The sequence below is a fragment of the Eublepharis macularius genome, chromosome 10, assembly GCF_028583425.1.
Source record: "Eublepharis macularius isolate TG4126 chromosome 10, MPM_Emac_v1.0, whole genome shotgun sequence".
In the NCBI taxonomy this organism is placed as follows: domain Eukaryota; kingdom Metazoa; phylum Chordata; class Lepidosauria; order Squamata; family Eublepharidae; genus Eublepharis; species Eublepharis macularius.
In genome coordinates, this window is record NC_072799.1 from 5,188,591 (window position 1) to 5,209,412 (window position 20,822).

A 20,822-nucleotide genomic window follows, 5' to 3' on the forward strand; every position below is an offset into this window, starting at 1 on the left:
CAACACGGCTAGCTCCTCTGGATCTGAGTAATTTTGACACTCATGATGCCCCTTAGATTAATACTCATCCCGTTTCTGAAATGCACACCCTTTATTAACTCATTTCAAGTTTGAAAAAGAGCAAAAACAAGTGAGTTATGAGGGTACGAGGTCTGTTAACATTTGGTTGTAATTGAGCAGCCTGCAAAGGTCCCTGATGGGCCAAAGGGCAGAGAGATGCATGTAATGAAATAAATAAATTTGCAGAATTGTTGGGTGCCTAGTAACACAGTGGTGCCTTCATGTTCATGACACTATTATGTAGCCATAATGGCGTATTGTTACTGTTCACGACCGAGAAGGGGCTATGTGAATAGAGATCGTGTCAGAGAGCTCCAGTTATTTCCACAGGCAGTGGAAAGGCAATTGGTTCCTTATTCACACTTTCAATTAATGCTATATATTCTGAATGTGCGTTCCTGAAAGCCGGAGCATTCTTGCATTTGCCTGACATTTGTAAGAGCTTAGCGGTTGGATATCCCTGCAAATAGGAGGGGGCAGCCACCGCCCCCTTCATGTTCTTTACGAGAGTCCCTCCTTTTTCTTTCAGTTAATGGATGTCAGTGTGGATCTGTGGAAAACTTACAGCAAAATGGATCCTGTTTCCTTGGAGAGTTTACTTTATGAGGTAATGTGGTGGACATTCTTTGCCCTGTGAGTCAGTTTACAGAAAATGAACCCACAATCTAGGATGAAATTCGCTCGAGGTTTGGGGAGGGGAGAGCTGGTCTTTACAGTAGATAAATTTATTGTACATGGCCGTTGGCCTTTACAAAGCAAAACATGTATACAAATTACAACCGTAAGATTGAAAAGAATTCTAAAATACCAGACAACATTAAAATTATTCAGAACACAAGGAAGCAAAACACGAGCAAAACACAAGACCTGGAGTGACTGTTCAGACTGATGAGATGGTGTCTTAGAAACCGCACTTACTCTTATCTTTCTAGCGGCCAAGGCGAAAAAAGCCACTTTATGGGCTACGGCAGCATCTACGTCAGATAACACGTATACTAATTTGTCGGAGTCAAAGAGGAAATGTGTGTCAGGTCTTTACAGTTTTATGGCTTTCTGGGTTTCCTTTCCTGTCTTTTAATATCCTCAGGACTAAAATGACTCTATACGGAGCACTATTTGGGGAAGTCTTAAATTTCAGAGAACCCCGGTTTGTTGGAGAGCATTCTGAGAGACTATCTGATTTGCCTCAAAAGGGGTGTGTCTGTGTGTGTGTGAAGTGCCATCAAGTCACAGTTGATTTGTAGCAACCTCGTAGAGCTTTCAAAGCAAGAGGCAAGCAGGAATGGTTTCCCATTGCCTGCCTCTGCGGCCCTGGAATTACTTGGTGGTCTCCCATCCATGTAGTAATCGAGCCCGACCCAACTTTGTTTATGAGATCTGATGAGATTGGGCTTGCCTGGGCCACAGAAGGCCTCGAAAGGTGGCCCTGCCTGTTGAACTCCACTGCACTGTGTGAACTGAGAATGCACCTTACAGCAACGGTCTTCAACCTGTGGGTTTGGACCCATGAGCTCCTAAAAGAGCAGCTATTTTTTCTGCTTTATGGGAGGACCAGCTGTCTAGCAAGGATGCCTGTTCTTGAATGCGGACCTAGAGGGCCAGCGGGGTGGTGAGATCACGACCCTCTACAGGACAGAGGGTTCTTTTGAGCAGAGGCAGGTTCAGAGCACCCTTCTTTGCCCCAGGTGCTTTCTTGCTGCCTTTCTCTTTCCCCCAGTCTCGCCAGTCTTCCTTAGCAGTTGATGCTCCAGTCTCCTGTGTGTCCTTGCAAGATGGATTTCCCCATTAGAGAGCTAAACTACACGAGACGAATTATACGAGGATGCTCAAGTGAAGGGAGATGCAATGTTAGCCGGGAAGCATAGTTTGAATTTTGCCTCTCTCTACAGAGCTGGCAAAGATGGCTCCTCAGAGGGTTTGTTAATTTCACCTCTCTACAGAGCTGGCAAAGATCACTCCTCAGAAGGTTTGTTAGTTTCCTCTTTGTCTCCCCAAAGACTTTGTCAATTATTTTGCCGGCTCTGTAGAGACAGGTGAAATTTAAACTATGCTTCCCTGCTAACATTGCGTCTCCCTTCACTTGAGCATCCTCATGTAATTTGTCGCATGTAGTTTAGCTCGTGAGAGGCCACAGCTCTGGCTGTTCCTGTCATATGTTTCCTGTCCCTGTCATATGTTTCCTTACCTTGTGATGGGAGCGGGTCCCTTGCTGCCACTTGGATGTTAAAAGTGGGTCTTGCAACTTCCCTCTGGTTGTGAGAACTGTCCATTTATTCCTGCTTTATTTTGGAAGGCCAGGTGTCTAATGTCTGGTGGCTCACCCTGATCTATCCACTTGATAATACCGGCTGTTTCAAGGCATATGTGAAATGGGCCAAGTCTGACACACAGTGGCCGTTAGTCGACTTGCCTCAATTTATGCCTACTTTTCAGAGAGAAGTAACATACCTGGTCCCACAGAGCTGAGCTTTGAAACCTGGGAACACACTTCACATGCCAGACTTTCCTACCATTCTCCCCTTCCCCAAATGACACGAGTGGGTGGGAGCATACATTGATTATTTTCTGGTGTCATTATTGGTGATTGACACGGAACTCCCTATCGCTTCTGCTTTTTGTGAACTTGTTCTTTGGAGATCCAAGACAGAGAGAATTCAGGGTAACCTTAGCGCTGGAGGCTGCTCTGACATTCTGTGAACCTTCTTTGTCCTGGTTTGCTTTCCTCTCAATTGTTTGGCATTTCCTCCTCCTCCATGTGCTGGAGGATATATCTCTGACTTTTTTTAAAAAAAAGAGAGAGGAAAGGCATGAAAGCCATCCCCGTGCATTATTGGCATCCAGGACCTTGAACTGTTGGCCCATGATTGGGGCGTTTGGCAGCCTGCCCTAAGTAAGAAGGACAGCAATCCCCCAGCAAGTTCTACTGAAATGAACAGCTGGGAGGAGCCGCAGCTCAGTGGCAGAGCACCTGCTTGTCATGCACAAGGCCTCAGGCTCAATCCCTGGCATCTCCCGCTGAAAGGACCAGATAGTAGGTGATGCGAAAGACCTCTGCTTCGGAACTTGAAAAGCCGCTGCCAGTCTGAGCAAACAACACAGACTTTGATGGACCAAAGGCCTGATTCAGTATAGGGCAGCTTCATGTGTGTTCATGTCAGCTGCACAGGGACACGGTGGTGGCCTTTTTTTGGTCATGCCTTCAGTGGCCTGGATGTGCAGGGGTGTGTGTCGACTTAATCTTCCTCAAATCAATTTTTAGCATATAATAGGAGATAAGGAAATGCTGCGTACCACCCTCAGCCCTTGAAACAGGTTAGGAAAAATCTAAAAGCACACAAAAATGGTAAGAACCCCCTCATTTGCAGCATTTTATTCTCTGGTCATTTTAAAACTTTCCATGAAGATAGTTTCATGTGGGTAGCTGCATTGGTCTTCCGTCGAAGGGTAAGATCCAGGTCCACTAGGTCCTTAAAGACCAACTAGATTTCCAAGGTATGAGTTTCTGAGAGTCAAAACAAGCTCCCTGACACTCTAATTTACAATACCTTCTCACCCGTCTGCCTGGAATATAAAGACTGTTTCCTTTTTCCACTTCTTGCATCTGATGAAGGGAGCTTGGACTCTTGAAAGCATGGAAATCTAGTTGGTCTTTAAGGCGCTGTTGGACCCGTATCTTACTCTACAAACATTCTATATTTCTTTTCAGCATTCAGGCTTCTAGCAGCTTAGCTGTGTAACTGGATCTCTTCAGTCTTGTTAAGGAAGAGCGTTACAAAATTCTGGGCTAGCAAATGCATGGCAGTGATTGGATCACAGCTGTTAAGCCTCCTCCATTTTTTTTAAGCATCACAATTAATGGTAGATATGTTTCTCCTGCAGGACTTGATGACTTTTGAACATCAGTGGACCAATTTTTTTGCCAATTTTGATACTGAAATCCCTTTCATTTTGGAGCTGTCGGAGTCCCAAGCAGGAGAGGTATGTTGTGTGGGTAGATGAAAAGGAAACTTGATTTCTTGCTTTCCTTTCCCAATTTCTAACTCTCCATATTCTAGCATACCAAGGGGGAACTGTTGCGTGTTTAATTCAGGGGGTAAAGGGGGGTGGAAGAACCCATGGGGTCCAGAAAGAGAAAGGAGAAGAGCAAGGTGAAATAGGAGAGTTATTTATTGACACTTAGAGATCCCAACATACTTTGCAAATGTCTTCATCAGAATCTCTTAACCAGAAACTCTTGCCTTGGTCAAATGAATGTTTAATGTGTTCAAATGGCCTTACTTCAGGTGTCTCTCTTGCTTATGGTGTCCACCTCCTTCTCTCCCTTTCAGTCCTGAGGGGGTTACAGGAAGGAGGAGTGTGTCCCATCTTCCTTTTAGAACTATTCTAGGGTATATTGTTGAAGGCTTTCACAGCTGGGGAACGATGGTTGTTGTGGATTTTCCGGGCTGTATTGCCGTGGTCTTGGCATTGTAGTTCCTGACGTTTTGCCAGCAGCTGTGGCTGGCATCTTCAGAGGTGTAGCACCAAAAGACAGAGATCTCTCAGTGTCACAGTGTGGAGAAGATGTTGGCAGGTAATCCCTGTCTTTTGGTGCTACACCTCTGAAGATGCCAGCCACAGCTGCTGGTGAAACGTCAGGAACTACAATGCCAAGACCACGGCGATACAGCCCGGAAAACCCACAACAACCATATTCTAGAGTAGCATCCCACCCAACTCCAGTTCTCATGAGGTAATTGTGGCTGTTTCTGTGCCCTTGGACCTCCTCTTATTCCCTTGACTGATGGCATTTGGAGGGCGAGTTTTTAGGTTGCACCCTCTATACCCGGATGACTGCATGCCGTTTTCATGGACTGCAAGTAGAGGAATTGCTGCTCAATGCTTGTCGAAGCCCCTTGGAGAGAAAAAAAGTACCATGAATCTATTGCTGCAGGAGTCACTGCCTGGGCCGTTTGGCACGCTTGGAAATTCAAGCGTTACAGATAGCCGTGCACCCAGATAAGAAACTTTTCCTGTTAACCAAACAGAGAAGCTTAACAGAAATTGGTTCTCCTAGGCCAGTAATGAACCTTCGGGAATGTACACGGATCATTACGCTTACCTCATTTGTCGACGGTTGCTCATGCAGAATTGCAAAGACCATTGTCTCAAAGAAGCATTGTCTGGAACTAAGGAGAATATCCGCCCCCCACCCCAACACTTAATGATAGCATCTGAGAATGTACATTCTGGGCCGTTCTTGTGCCAATGAAAGCTTTCTAGAAGCTTCCAGTGAATGCCGTGCTAAGTATTGATCACTTTGTTATTCTTTTATTTAATCTTTCAAAAATACAGACTTCCGATTAACACTTCCCACCCAAAACCAGTAGCGTTAGGATTACTTTTTGCTGTTGGAGCTGCTTAGTTTGTAATTGTCAATTTATTTATTTTTTGCCCATAGCCATTCCGAAGTTACTTCAGTCACGGAATGATTTCGAGCCATATCACAGATAACAGGTAACTCTCTCTGTGCTCTTGAGTGCGTCGGATTCCATTGCAATGTCGACAGCAGCATCCTTGTGCCACCAGTTGTGACCGGCCCGAGCTGTCACGTCGTGAAATTCTTTCTCTTTTGCTCCTGGGGCTTTTCTCATGAAACTGCAATCCACAGAGCAGGGGCTACTAGTCTTTCCACCTCGGTTCATAATGCAAACCCTGCCCTGAAACTCTAAGCCATCTTTTGAGTAGGCGTGGCCCTAAAAAAAATGACACACTTTAAAAAAAAAATTATTTTTGAGCCACAGTGTGGCTATATATTTTGTGGCACACAACCAACAGTCACCTCACACCATATATTGTCATTGTAAAATGCTATTTCCCTCCACATACGCACAAACTTTTTACCTTGAATTCACCCTTTTCCGGATAATGTGTGCTAAGTCCTGAATGGCTGCTTTCGAACTTCTGCACATCGCAAATACCTCTGGGGTATATTCAAGTCATGAGGGGCACTGACTGGGCCTTTTCGTCCCAACTCTCATGCCATATACTCTGACCTGGGTAGTCCAGGCAAGCCCGATCACATCAGGTCTTGGAAGCTAAGCGGGGTCGGCCTTGTTTAGTAATTGGATGAGAGACCTCCACTGAAGAGCAGGGTTGCAGAGGCAAGGAATGGCAAACAACCCCAGTTAGTCTCATGCCTCAAAACCTCAGCAGGGGTCGCCACAAGTCACCTATGACTCGATGGCGCTTTCCACCACCATCGTGCTGTACGCCTGGAACTTACCCAACCCTGCTTTGAAGCTGTGTGGTAAAACAGAATTGTCTTTTCAGGAAGGCTTGTCTGACATTGCATTTCTATCTTTTCCTTTTTCCGTTTCCAGACGGGTAGTGTGTTAACAGCAAAAACAGGCAGGTGTCTTGGGGCACCTTAAAAGGTGTTAGATTTCTTGCGGTAGAAGCTTTTGCGAGTCTGTTTTGTTGATGCATGAAAGCTTACATCACAATAAATCTGGTTGCTCTCTAAGGTGAAACAAAGAAAAGAAGGCAATTAATTGTTGCAGAGGGAAGAATCTTTAATAATAATACAGCGCTTCCGCACTGTGCATACAGCTTCGTCAGAGGGCTCTTCCAAATTTCTTCTAGTACGCACTGCAGGGCGTACATGGGAAACACACTAAAAGGAATTTAGAAGATCCCCCTGATGAAGCTGTATGCAAAACACAGAGGGGTTGTATTATTCATAAAGATTTTTCTTTCGGTACCAATTGCCTTCTTTGTTTTGCCTTCTTCATTGTCCACCATCCTGAAAAGGCACAGATGCAAGCTCCAGAAATTTCTCCTCCCAAGAGTTCCCACTGGTTTCTTGCCATGAACAGTGAGAAAGCTGTATAAGTCATGGTGGTCACAGACTAGGAAACAAACATGGCTATTGTGAAACTTTGTTGCCAGTGAACCATCAATGGAGCTCTCCTTCTTCATTGATTACTAATCTGTAAGGTGCCATGGAAGTCTACTTTGTCTTGACCCTTCCCCCAAGGAGTCAAGGCAGTGCATAGGACTCCCCTTTTTATATTTTCAACAACCCTGTGAGGTAGGTTAGGCCAAGTGAGACTAGTCCAAGGTCACCCAGTGAGGGTCATTGCTAAGCAGGTTTCTTAGAGACTAGTCTGACACTCTAACCCCTGGCTCAGTAATGATCCTAATAAGCTTCCAGTAAACCCCACAACTTCCTCAGAACTGAATCTGAAACTGCATGCAAAGACTTTGAAAACTGGAGCGCTCTCTGTTCGCTTATGTGGACCATTCAGCCTTCATACTGATTTAAATGATGCGGAAGTTCTTAGGTTGCGTGTTACACTTTTGAAAATACTCAGGTTTGCTGCCCTCCTAGCACAATTCTGCTAAACCCCACTATTTCTGGAGCAGTTGGCGTTCCGTCAGACTCTGCCCTAACCACTCAGCCAATCTGATAGACTTCAGTGTACAGTAGCAGGCGCTGAATCTACTGGAATGTACGGCAGCACTTCTGAGGGTGCTCTTTTCCAAGTGGGCAAACTCACGCCCCTTTCAGACCGGGGCGCCACCAGTCTTTTAAAGCTGTGCCCCCCCTTGCAGAACTTTTCATGGCAACTTGAAAGAGCCTTGAATTGGCTCCAAGCCATCAGAACACGCAGAGAGTTCAATAAAGGGTGTCTCAGACGGGCTTGAGGGAAAGCCAGAACTTGCAATGGAATGTTTTGATCTCCAGGGCCACACTTGTGTTGGCGGCAGAGGTGCCCCCTCTCCTCGACGCAGGCCTGCTCTGATCGCATGTAAAGTAGGGGGCTGTGTGGGAGGGTGTCTGATTTTTTGCAACAGGAGTGATGTGTGGGTGGGGGGTGTGTCAAGCTTTCTTCTCCCTACCCAGCAACTGAACTTGCTTTTCACTCCCATCTGCCCCCTCCACGGGTGCTTTGTTCCCAGCTAGGCTTACTTTTGCTATTGGAGCCCACTTGACTTGTTGGGTTGCAGATGGCAGGACTGTAAGCTACTGGAGTAGTGAGCTTTCCTTACACGTGTGTCCTCTTTCGTTAAAAACATCGCACTCACACACACCTGTATTTTGTCTGATTGGGCAGACACACACCGCAAGAGATAATCTGCCGCCATTCTGCCTCATTCATGCTTTAGTGTTCTTGACACAGATATTTCCGCGAACGTGTGTTGAATTGTCTCTTCTCTCCTCCTTTGTTTGCTTCTGCTGCCGGCGCAGTAATTAACACAGTCCAAAATATGTAGTGTGATCAGCACAGCAGGGTCCCTAATATGCAATATAAAACTCAGCATGTACCAAAGCAATCGTTCAGGATAGCAAATAAATAATGGCCTATAAATCTGTAATACAGATCTTGTGTGTTATAGCCAGGGGATGGTTCCTTTAGTCCCTTCGTCCTAGTTCCAACAACTAGAAAGAGTTTGATTTGCTTTTTCTAGTATCGCTGTCTCCCAGAAAATAACGTCCCAGAATAGATTTGCCTTTCTGCTTGGTGATATGCCATGGCACAGTTCTTAAAAAATACACTAAGTGATAATGACAAGTTATGTCTATGTGAATTGGGTATGTTCAAGTGTACAGTTCATATTTTGTTGGTTTTTGTATGGCTTATGGCTTCAGCCAGAAAAGCAATAAACATATTATTATTATTATTATTATTATTATTATTATTATTATTATTAAAAATACACTTTCATTGATTGATTGATTGATTGATTGATTGATTGATTGATTGGATTTCTATTCCACCCTCCCTGCAAGTGGGCTCAGGGCATATTACATCACTTAAAACACAATAACAACAATAAATATACAAGGTATCCCTAAACATTCATAAAATTCATAAAAACTTTTTAAAAGTCTTGACCAATTATAGTAATAGTAATAAATAAATACCAACATAGCAGCAACCACTGCATAGCTATTTGTTTAGCGTCACTTGGATAAAACCCATAGGCAATAACTGATCATCGTTTTCAAGTGCAATTAAGCTATTAGAACACCTGACGGGGTGCTCCACCACCTAGACCATTCCCTTTATTCAGAAACCATTATCAGGCCTGTGGGCATGTGGTACTACTAGGCAACCCAGATTATGCACTCTGCTTATATTTTGGAAATTGAGTATTTTTTTTTTTAGTTCCTCTTACGTTGCGTACTGCTTGCGTACTGCTATAAAGAGAGGTGAGGAACTATAGTTTTGCCCATTTAACCACTGGCAATCTTATTCACCTTCTGACATTTCAGTATGAATCGCTTGCATATTTTTAAGCATATCTTTGTGTCCGTGAGGGCTAAAACTTGGCTTTAAAAAATAATTTGCCTGCTGTTCAATTCTTCATGTTCATCTCCTTCTCCTTTTCTCTCTCTCTCCTTCTCCTTTTCTCTCTTTCTTCTTCTCCTTCCATTATCCCTCTTCTTCTTCTCTCTCCTTCTATCATTCTCAGCATCGTGTCTCTCTCTCTCGCATACATACTGTCCTAGAGGAATTAGAAGCTGCCCTGTTTTCTAAGGAGAATTGAGTGAATGTCAACTTGGTCATCTTGTTTTGTGTTACTTCTCAACAAAGTATAGACTGTCAAGATTTTGTTTCTGTTCCCTTGAGAATGCCCTATAGTGCTTATTCGTTGTGCACTTTTATCAAGTAGCTTATGCCGTTTCCATGTCGACGTGTTTGCCGTCTTGGCAGTAACTCGCTCTTCTGATCAGCCCCAGCAGGCAGCCGTTTGTGCTCTTCGGCACCCATTCATCGAAGGAGAATCTGAACGCTGGCAACTTCAATTTCCCATCGGAGGGGCATCTGGTTCGCAACACGGGCCCCGGCGGGAGCACTGCCAAGCACATGGTAAGCATCGCCTGGCAAGGCTTCGTGGAACGGTTTTTAAAATAGCAGCTCAACAATGCTGTTTGTCAGCAGTTCTCAAATCTCAAGAGCCTCCCTATAAAGAAACTTGCATGCTCTGGGGGCACTGTGGGTGGAATGTACCCCCACCCCAAGAATCTTTGGCAGTGATGCTGTGCTCAAGCAGACCTTGAGATTACAGCCAGTAGCAGTTGTGTGCTTAATAGGCTTGGGCTGAGCCAGCTTTCCAACTACATGATGGTAGGCTGTTATTGGAAGTCAGGGTTGACAGTGACGTTTTGACTTGAATCCAAAAGAGGAGGAGGAGCAGAGCTTTCTGACTTCTCTGCTGCATCTCGCTCCCCCCCCCCCCCGTGCTTCTGAAATGCTACTTCTAAGGGTCAAGGGACTCCTAGCAACACCACTGGGGTTGATGTGGGGGGAGAGGAATGATTTAAAAAACCCTCTTTTGACTCTTGGAAGCTCCTACCCTGGAATTCTAGTTGGTCTTTAAGCTGCTCCCGGACCCCGAATCTTGCTCTTCTACTGCAGACCAGCACGGCTGCCCACCTGAAACCACCTCTTCTACTGGCTTATTACAAGGCTCAGCTCCAAGCCTGCACTCTCCAACATCTGCAGCACGTCTCTCTTCCTTGCTGCTTTGTTGGTTTCCTGAAACGGGTTGGCTGCCTAGACAACTGTTCGGGTTGCTTCTGCAGCTCACCTGGCCCTAGGTGGGGCCATAACTGTCTTTCCTTGGGAAGCCAAATCCATAGATGGGACACACTGTCTTCCCTCCGTAGCTCTGGCGCTGCATGTTCTTGCTTCTGCTGCTTAAGAACGGGGGCAAAGAGGGCAGAGCTGCTCATGTTGCACAAAAGGATTAGGCAGTAGCCGAGGGAACCAAGTGATTGTGGGGGAATTGATCCCCCTTCATGCATTCGGAGTGAACTGGCAGCCCAAATCCTGTGAGAACTGGTGTGTCAACAGGAGACCCTGGAGCCCAGAGCTTTTGTGGTGGGTACGGAGCATAGGGAGTGTTCGCCCAGGGCTCTGGGGTGGAGCGTCTTGTTCTGTGGCTGCAGGGAAGAGTTCATAGACCTCATGGGAAACCATGGCTTAACCACACAAACGGTGATGACGCGGCAGCTCGACTCACTCCGGTTCAAGAACCATCCAACCAGGATCCCAAACTGGCTTCTTAAGCACAGCCTCCGCTGTGGTTTTGTGTCATCCCCGAATGCATGCCTCCCGGGCAGTGCCTTCCCAGGCTGCAGATAGAAGGCAGTGACCCCCAACCGTTTTGTCAAGGCAAACGAGGCTTTGAGCGCTCATCGGGGAGGAGAATCCTGCTCTCACAAACTAAGCCAGGTTTTGCGTTACGTCTGAATTGAACCCCTGTGTCGGGGTTCAGTGATTCACAGACCCCATGGGACAAAGAGGTGGAGCTGCCTGAACGTGGAGTCAGACTGCTGGTCCCAGGGCATGCTGCAGAAGGTGGTGAGGCTGGGCGTTGTCCCAACCTCTGAGGCGGAGAGCCCACAGCCTCAGAAGCGTCACTGTAGAAAACTCCGTAAGATTACAGGCGGTGTGAGAAAATGTTCACGTTCCAGTGCCTATGCCTCTTCCAAGGAAAAGGGGCTGGCCAGCACTGCAGGGCTCCATGTTGCTTAACGACTGTCAAGTGGCCCGTGAGGGTCTTGCGCACAGGTGGTTTCCAGCCATGCTGCCTGAACCTGTTCACCAGCATCCCCTTCCCCACTGCGTCTTCACAGGTCGTGCAGTGCGTCTCTCCAAAGGGACCGTTGGCTTGTTCAAGGACGTATTTCTTTGGAGCTACTCACACTCCTTACCTAGGTAAGCTCTGGATCAATTGTCTCTGTGTGGGGGTGTTTGGACTTCTAGCCTGCCTTGTTCCTAGGGCTTGAGGTGGACAGCAGTGCAGAAAATGAGAGTGAATGATGCTCCATAAAAAACAGGGGAACAGTTAAAGATGGAAGGGACCAGGTGGATTAGATAAATAATCTGCAAGCATGAAAGGCCCCCAATAAGTGAATTTGGCTTTGCCTTCTGCTTTCTGTTGGCTTGAAACATTCAAAATAATTGACGATGCTGTAAAATGTCGATTTTGGCCTGTGTGGTAAAGTGGAGATGCCTGAACAAGTGGTGGTAAAGTCCTGTTGGACTCTCTTTCCTATCAGTAAAAAGGTTCCCAGCTCAAATGTTTGGCTTGTATTCTATAAAATGCAAGTGAAAAGTACATGGCTCGTTCTCGCATCCCTTTGCCCCCATTCAACCCCACAAATAATTACTCGTAAGGTTGTAAGTCTCGAACCCAAGACATTCTTTGGAAGGGTTGAAAGGGACTGTCAAGAGAGGTGGGGGAAATATGCGTGGCTTTTGCTGGCAGTTTGTAGGGTGGAAACAACTTCTAGTCCCCCCCCCCTTCAACTATGAACATAATACGGAAGCCCACTCTTGGGTTGCCCTGCTTTTTGCTCTTCTTTCTGACGTCTGGTTCCAGATTCAACTTCCCTAGCAGTTGAAGCTTGACATTTCAGACTAAACTCACTTGCCGCATGGCACTAATAATGCAGCAGTCTTGCGTCCCAGATGCACAGGTGTTCGTTGACATTTCAGTATTAGCAGAACAATGGATATGTGTATGCAATATAGAAGAATAAGGAAATAACCAAAGCTCCTCACTCTCATACAGGCAAAGATAATGAGATGGAGAAGAAAGCTGACCAAGTGTAAGTTTGCCGTGTCTTGTCTTTGTTTTTTCACTCCAAAGGGTTAGGCGCACTCTTAAACCTGGTTGCCCCTCACTAAGCCATGCAACCCCACAAGTCCTGGCTCTCGTGTGCTCAGCTGCCCTGTCCTTTTTCTAACTATGGCTGGGTTCCAAGCTTTCAGTGCAGTCAGCTCTTTCTTTGGGTCCTTCTGGGACCTCCTGTGCTTGCTTGTCTCTATCTTTAAAACTGTAGATGGCTCTAAGTTAAGACGCCTTTCATGATTCAAAAGGTATGTTGTCATAATTAGTACTGTGTCTGCTTTCTTTCCCAGTAAGCTGCTGTCCCAAATTTACGCTGCTGTCGTGGAGGCAGTCCTTGCTGCTATAGATTCCTATTCTAAAACATCCAGTACCACCAAGGTAACTGCCAGTTTTACTTGTGTCAACAGAGAATTGTTCTGTTTGGTTCTCAGAAATTGAAACGGTATCACACACAGATCTATGACCTTGTGGCATAGACCTGTGTGACACGTGCGCAGGAAACTAACATGAAGCAAGGACAGAAAGGACTCCGAGTCCCTCTTCCTTGGAGCAAACTTGCGACTTGCTAAGCTTCCTCCCCAAATATTTTCACACAGGAGGACTTATCTTGGTGTGCAGAGGCTTAGAAGACGGCTAGGGTGTTCTCTCTTTTTTTAAAAAATCATTTATTCACATACGATGTAACAAATACAAAAATAAGCACATACGATAACCATTTTAAAATTCCTTAAATAAGTGACGGAGCTCCCATTTAAAATTTTCTTAAAGAGGCGACAGAGCATATGGAAAGGGTGTTGGATTTTGTGGTACCATTTACGCCAGAACTTTTGTTGTTTAGATCTCTGGCCCTCTTTTGCTGTCTCTAAACAGCAGAGGAAATTGATCTCTTTATTGGTAGCTACTGCCAGACTGACTATAGCTGCTAGATAGAAATCATTTTTTTCGCCCCTCCGTCTCGCTGTGGCAAGAGAAACTTTGGCACTACTATGTTATGGGTAGAATTACAAATTATTCTTTTTTCGAGACTAAAATAAATTTCTCCCCTCAAGGGTATGAAGACACACGGGCACCTGTGGTACACTATTTAAATGACCAAGAAGTTATATCTTCAAGCTGGGAACGATTTTTGATAATTTGGTTATTATGGTGTTATTTACGCTAGGATGTTCTTCTCATTTGCTTACACTTCAGCCAGTGTTCTCTCCTTCCTTTTCTGGCACCCACCAAGTGCTTTTAGAAAAAGGGTAAGACTAGGCGGGCTTTTGCCCAGCAAGGTTCTGATTGTCGGCGATTTAATGGCTGTGCAGATTTTTTAAAAAGTTGCTTTGGCTTCAGCTGCCACTACAGCACAAGGATCTTTGCTGTGTGACTGAAGGTAAGCTGTAGCAGCCATTTGTGGCTGGCAGCAGCCATTTTGTGGCATACAATATGTGGATGTGCCCTTCCATACTGCGTCAGAGTTCCAGCAGTGCCCATGGAATCAAAATGTTTCGGGACTCTTGGACTTCAGAGAAAGAATAGGAGTGACTTCCCTCCAACAAGTGGATTTATCACTCTTCAGTAGGAAAGAGCAGGAGTCCAGTAGCACCTATAAGACTAACAAAATTTGTGGTAGGGTATGAGCTTTTGTGAACCACAGCTCACTTCTTCAGATATCTGAAGAAGTGAGCTGTGACTCACAAAAGCTCATACCCTACCACAAATTTTGTTAGTCTTATAGGTGCTACTGAACTCTTGCTCTTTTCTACTGCTACAGACAGACTTAACGGCTACCCACCTTGATCTATCACTCTTCAGTTACCATATTTTTTTTCTTAGAGACTAATCAGATTTCCAAGCTATGAACTTTCAAGAGTAAAAGCTCCTTTCATCTGACAAAGGGAGCTTTGATTCTCAAAAGCTCACACCGTGGAAATCTAGTTTGTCTTTAAGGTGCTACTGGACCTGAATCTTGCTCTTCAACTACAGACCAACACAGCTACTCACCTGAAACATATTTTTTAAAACTTCTTTTAGATTTTGCTTTTTCGTCTCAGCAAATGTTTTTGAAGCAGCTCTCAAAACTAGCAAAAACCAAAGAGCTGGTTTAATGTAGTCTGGGAAGTCTTGGTTCAAATGTCCCTTCTGCCACAATCCGTACTGGGTGGTCTCGGACAGATTCCCGTCTCTTCAGCCCTGCCATCTGCAGAGTGGAGATGATAATACTGGTGAACTCATCTGGACTGCTGTAACTGCTGCTTGGCCCGGAAAAAAGGGCAGCATGCAACACTGGTGTAAGGGTTGCAGCCCGATCGTGTACGTGAAATGCTATATGGATGCTCAAGTGTTTTTGTTGATCGCATCAGCCAAAATAGCAGGCAGCCATTATGTGCTGGTGAACTTTCAAGGAAGAGGAACGTTCCCCATCTGTCTGCTGAAACCCACACGAGGCGGAGTTGAATGTACAGGAGTTAAAGGTCACCCAGGTGGAGGCTTGCATGGAATGATTCCAAATGAGTGGTGGCCACGAAGGTTGAGCTGTTTGTAACAGGCTAACGCTAGTCTCGGTGGAAGCTGCAATTTGAAACTGGGCCCTTCTGGGTGATCTTAAACTTCAGGAAGTTTTTTTCAGGGAGCAGGAATTCAATGAAGTATCCAGGGCCAAGGCTTTGACTAAGGTCAGTGCCTTGAATTGAGCCCGGAACCACAGTGGTAGCCTGGCTAGTTCACTGATTTATTAATGTTATTAACGTTGAGGTCCTTGAAATGTAAGCCATCTTCTACAGGTGCAATTATCTGTTCAAGCATCTTTTGAATTCATGGCTCCAAGAATTGTTTATTTTATTTCCTAAATATGAAGTAAGGGAGACCCTGACTCTTTCCCCCTCCCTCCGTTTCTTTGCAGGCGAAGGAAGTCGCAGAGCAAACCTTCTCCAATATGCTTGACGTCTTTGAACTGGCATACTTTAAAGCTCCACTACGGTATGTCGTTTTAGAGAAGTATTTCTTCTTGGCTGGCACAGTGGGGCCAAACACGGCTTACGTGGCTGGTCTTTTGTTTCTTGAAGAACATGTAAGGATGGCTCCCGTGTCTGCAGAACGCGCATGTTGTATGAATGAGTGATGCATATGAGGTCTCTACCCTTGGCAGTCTCTAGGTTGAAAAACTTCATAGCTGCTTCTGGAGCTCTCCAGTTGAACAGTTTTGTGAGAGAGTTGCATGGTTCTAGAAGTAAACATCTAGGTCCTCCTCTTATGTTGCAGGGGAGCTGTGGAATAAAAGCAGAGAAATGCCTTGGCTCTTCTCTTCTCCCTTGCACTTCTCCACATAAAGCGCACAGAGCTGCTGTTCTCATTACGTGTGTTTCAAATGTGTGCTTTGCCCCTCATCCTGACTTCTGAGACAATATTCTCCATTTATTTCACCCAGGCCTTTGTTGGTTTAAGCAACACTAAGAAAGGGGAGAGAACCCCAACGGGAAACCACAAACACTTCAACTGATAAATTCCTATACCAAAGTGTATTTTAAAGTGCAAATGCTCAACACCCAATACCTCTCAGTAATTCATTAGTTACATAAATACAAAAACATTCCATATTCTCTACAAGTGCAAAATTCAGCATAGAGGGAGTGCAATGACAATCCGGGTGTAATAAAAGTCCATTTTATATAAAGGTCCTTGTGGTCGTATCTTCCTTCTTTATTTCGTTTATTTCTTCGTTATTTCGTTTATTTCCTCCACACAAGCATAGATGTAATGAGGCAGATGGAAGGCTCCCCGTCGCACTTTGGTATAGGAATTTATCAGTTGAAGTGTTTGTGGTTTCCCGTTGGGGTTCTCCCCCCTTTCTTCGTGTTGCTTGGACTTGTCACGGGAACAGCCATTGTTTTTGATTAGGACTTTGTTGGTTTAAGGCAGGGGTCCCCAAATTTTTGGGAATTTTGAGAGGGGGAGGTAAGCACCTCCCCAAAATGGCTGTCACAGGAAGCAGAGACAAACATGACCCTTCCTTCCTAACTTTGCAAAAGAATTGCAGAAGGGGAATAAAAAGAAATCAAGGGAAGCCCAGGGGAAGGAAGGGAGGGAGAAAGAAAAAGGAGGACAAAAAGAAGAAAAGTTTGAAGAAGAAATGGAACTGCCTGGATTACAAAGGCCCCACCGATCTGGAAAGTTTAGCATGCACTGGGGAAGTACTGGTAGGCGCTGTGGCGCCCCTGGGCATCGCACCTTGCACACCAGGCACTTAAAAATGCACAATATAGATAACAAAATGTTTTGACCACAAGCCGTGTGTGGGGTTACCCTCAAAAACTGTTCAGAACCTTCACGTTGCACACCATGTGGTCTCTACGATTTTAACAGGTCCCCTCCCGTGATGAACATGGAAACTTTGCTGTTTGTTTCCTGGCCCATTGCGAAATGCTGGTTTTGGACCTATGAAGTCCTGATCGGGTTGGATCCAAAGTACTTGATGATCCAGCTCCGTTTGTGCAGATCTGCCCAGGACTTGAGATGAACCAATAGGGCATAGTTGTGGATGCTTTTAGTGCCAGCTTCCATGGCAGGGCTCTTTCAGCTGCTTCCCCTGGGTTCTAGAACAGTCCTTTTGGCTTGCTGGTTCAAAAACCTGTTTGTTTCAGCGGGCCTGTGAGTTCGCTGACGGGTTTTGCTTGCCCTAAGATCTTTAAACTCCTGCTACTGTGTGCTTCGATGCGTTTCTGCTGTGTTTCATGGTGGTGTTTATTTTTATGTTCTGCATTTTATTTTTATAGTGGTTAGGATGTCTTCTGATCCTGTTTGTTTATGCTAGTTTTCTTCCAGCAGTAAGAACTGACCTAAATAAATGCTTTTCTCACACAGTATTTTGTCTGTCTCTCTCCCCAACCCCCTTCTCTTCAGCTCCAAAACAGATTTTCAGATTCAAGCTGTGAACAACCATGGAAGGTCAGTGCCCTCCTCCTCCCTCTACGCTTTAGCCAAAAGGGTTTCATCTTGATTTAATCCTGCAGTGTGTGTGCAAGAGAAATGTCTCGGGTCCTTTCTCACACTCCCTTGGTCCCATTGGCTGCAGTCGCATCATTCTGCAGCCAACTTCATCGGTGATGCTGTTTGCAAGCAATCTAAAAATGTTCGCTTACATTCCAGCCTGCTGGCTTGCCAGTTTCCAAGTCTGAAGATGGAGAGTTCATAGAGAGCTGCTGTAGCATAGCGGTTAAGTGGTTGGGCTGCGAAACAGTACTCTGCTGGTTCGAATCCCACTACTGCCCTGAGCTCAGCAGGTGGCCTTGGGCACGCCACTCCTCTCAGCCCGTTTCAAGCTGCTGTATCATAGTGGCGAAGTGGTTGCGATGTGAGTCAGCACTGCTGATTCGAATCCTGCTACTGCCATGAGCTCTGTAGGTGGCTTTGGGTCAGCCCCTCTGCTCAGCCCATCTCCCCAGCTTTATTTAGGGATAATAATAATGCTGACTTTGTTCACTGCTCTGAGCGGGGCACTAATCTGTCTAGAAGAGCAGTGTGTAAGGCCTCTTCCAACTCTATGATAAGCACAGTTATTATGATAGGAGCTGCTGTAGCATAATGGTTAAGTGGTTGGGCTGCGAAACAGTACTCTGCTGGTTCGAATCCCACTCCTGCCCTGAGGCTCAGCAGGTGGCCTTGGGCACGCCACTCCTCTCAGCCCGTTTCAAGCTGCTGTATCATAGTGGCGAAGTGGTTGCGATGTGAGTCAGCACTGCTGATTCGAATCCTGCTACTGCCATGAGCTCTGTAGGTGGCTTTGGGTCAGCCCCTCTGCTCAGCCCATCTCCCCAGCTGTATTTAGGGATAATAATAATGCTGACTTTGTTCACTGCTCTGAGTGGGGCACGAATCTGTCGAGAAGAGCAGTGTGTAAGGCCTCTTCCAACTCTATGATAAGCACAGTTATTATGATAGGAGCTGCTGTAGCATAATGGTTAAGTGGTTGGGCTGCAAATCAGTGTTCTGCTGGTTCAAATTCCCCTATTGCCATGAGCTCAGCAGATAGCCTATCTGGCTGTATTGTGGGGATAATAATATCACTGACTTTGTTCACCACTCTGAGTGAGGCACTAGTCTGTCTAGCCATATTGTAGCTGTTTGAGTCTGTCCCCACCTCTGTTTGGATGACTTGGGGGTGGGCATAAAGTTGGAGCGGGCATAAGGGGCTGCTTTTTGCTGAAAATGGTCAACTCAAATGTTGAGGTCTAGGTGGCACCCTCATTCTGCAATGCAGTGCTACCCACGTGTTCTTAGGGTTGTTTTCAAAGCAGCCGTGACTTTTATGAGATGGGCCCTTTAGTTGCTAAAGTCCCCATATCTCCCCCGCCCCAAAGCACTTTGTTGAGAGTCTGGTTCAGGTGAGAAATTCTCCACATGGAGGCATTCTGGTGAATGTGTTTTTTAAAAAGTTCCCTTTCTACATTGTGAATTTGGTATGTGTGTTTCTCCCCAATGGTCCTTGTTTAAAAATGCTCATGGAGAGAGGGATTGGGGGCAGGCTATTTCAAACTGCAGTGCAAGTCCTCTAAAGTCCTTTTCTGCCCTCTAGGATTATCCCTCTGGATAGCGAGGATAGCCCGTCCTTAATGAAAACTGTGAGTAGAACTGCAAGGTTTCCACAGTCACTCGCAACAAAGCTGGGTATGGCATAAACCCAAGTGGGCCCTGGCTTATGGAAGTTTATGCCATAATAAATTTGGTAGACTTTACTGTTCTGAATGGAACACTTGTAGAGTTTGCTCCGTGGTCTGGAATGCCTAACAAAACACACATTCTCTCTGGAGTATATAGGGAGGTGTCGGCAGCTTCGGCAGGGGCTGGGACAAAGTGGATCAGAGTGGGCCGGTAAAGCTTTTCCTTCCTGCAAAGTCTTCCTCTTGTTTTATTTATTTTATTGAGTTCATTTATTGAGTCCCCCAAAGCGACCTACGTTACTCTCCTCTCAATTCTCACAACAACCCTGTGAGGCAGGTTAGACTGACAAAGGTAGACTGGCCCAGGATCACTTAGCAGGTTTCCATGGCAGAGCGGGGATTTAAACCTTGGTGGCCCAGATCCTAATCTGACACTTAACCACTACACCACACAGTCTTCCTAGCCTTTCTTTCAAAACATCGAGACCCCTACTGTCCGTGTAGGACTTAGGAAGAGAAAAGTAGTGGGTGGTACAGATACGAAGTTAGGTGAGCCAAAATGCTTTCCCTGAAGCGTCGAGGGGTGTAGATGTCCTTCTGCATGCAAAGCAGGCATCCTGTTCAGATTTGACATCTCTAGATTTCAAAGGTAGCAGGGCTGGGGAAGACGTGTGCAATGTCTGTGTGCAGCTGTTTTGGCACCTGATAAAGTGGGGCCGGGGGACAAGGGCACCTCAGCCTGCTGCACGTCAGGTCTTGTCTTCGTGGCGTTTTTAAATGGCCTTAAAATGGCAAAATAGAAAAGAGTCCAGTAGCACCTTTGAGACTAACCAACTTTATTGTAGCATAAGCTTTCAAGAACCACAGCTCTCTGCATTGTCAGGTGCATCTGACAAAGAGTGCTGTGGTTCTCGAAAGCTTATGCTACAATAAAGTTGGTTAGTCTTGAAGTCTGATGAGGCATCTGATGAAGAGACCTGTGGTTCTGCAAAGGTTATGCTACAATAAAGTTGGTTAGTCTTAAAGTCTGATGATGCATCTGACAAAGAGTGCTGTGGTTCTCCAAAGCTTATGCTACAATAAAGTTGGATAGTCTTAAAGGTACTATTGGACTCCTTACTATTTTGCTACTACAGACTGACACGGCTTACTCCTCTGGATCTATGACCATAAAATGGCAGCATCCCCGCGGCTGCCATGAGGTTGCTATCAAATCTGATTTGGCCCTCATAGTCTTTCTAATCTGCTGTACAAGGCTGTTGTGCGGATGAAATAAAAGAGCCACTTTCTCTTCTGCCCTACAAGTTGCTTGGTGGAAGGGTGGGGTAAAAATGTGCAGACATGGTGTAGTTCATGCCGAGCCCAAGGATAACTGGCAACATCCACACCCCTTCCCACACAATCCTGTCCCAGGTGTCGTGAAATAAATATTTCTGCTTCTTAAATGAATATATAAGAGCCCTCTTTCTGGGCCTTGTTAAAAGGGTGCTC

At 45.6% G+C, this 20,822-nt stretch overlaps 1 protein-coding gene across 2 annotated transcripts in view; it reads left to right on the forward strand.

The window, feature by feature from the left end:
- DNAAF9 (dynein axonemal assembly factor 9) overlaps positions 1–20,822 on the forward strand; it is a 115,142-nt gene that overhangs the window by 40,329 nt on the left and 53,991 nt on the right. For both annotated transcript variants that reach the window (XM_054989895.1, XM_054989894.1), the window contains exons 7-16: positions 590–667; positions 3,940–4,038; positions 5,501–5,556; positions 9,785–9,920; positions 11,693–11,774; positions 12,634–12,670; positions 12,984–13,071; positions 15,578–15,654; positions 17,575–17,619; positions 19,247–19,292. In XM_054989895.1, coding sequence (XP_054845870.1) covers positions 590–667; positions 3,940–4,038; positions 5,501–5,556; positions 9,785–9,920; positions 11,693–11,774; positions 12,634–12,670; positions 12,984–13,071; positions 15,578–15,654; positions 17,575–17,619; positions 19,247–19,292 — 744 coding nt within the window. The remainder of the gene's footprint in view (positions 1–589; positions 668–3,939; positions 4,039–5,500; positions 5,557–9,784; positions 9,921–11,692; positions 11,775–12,633; positions 12,671–12,983; positions 13,072–15,577; positions 15,655–17,574; positions 17,620–19,246; positions 19,293–20,822) is intronic.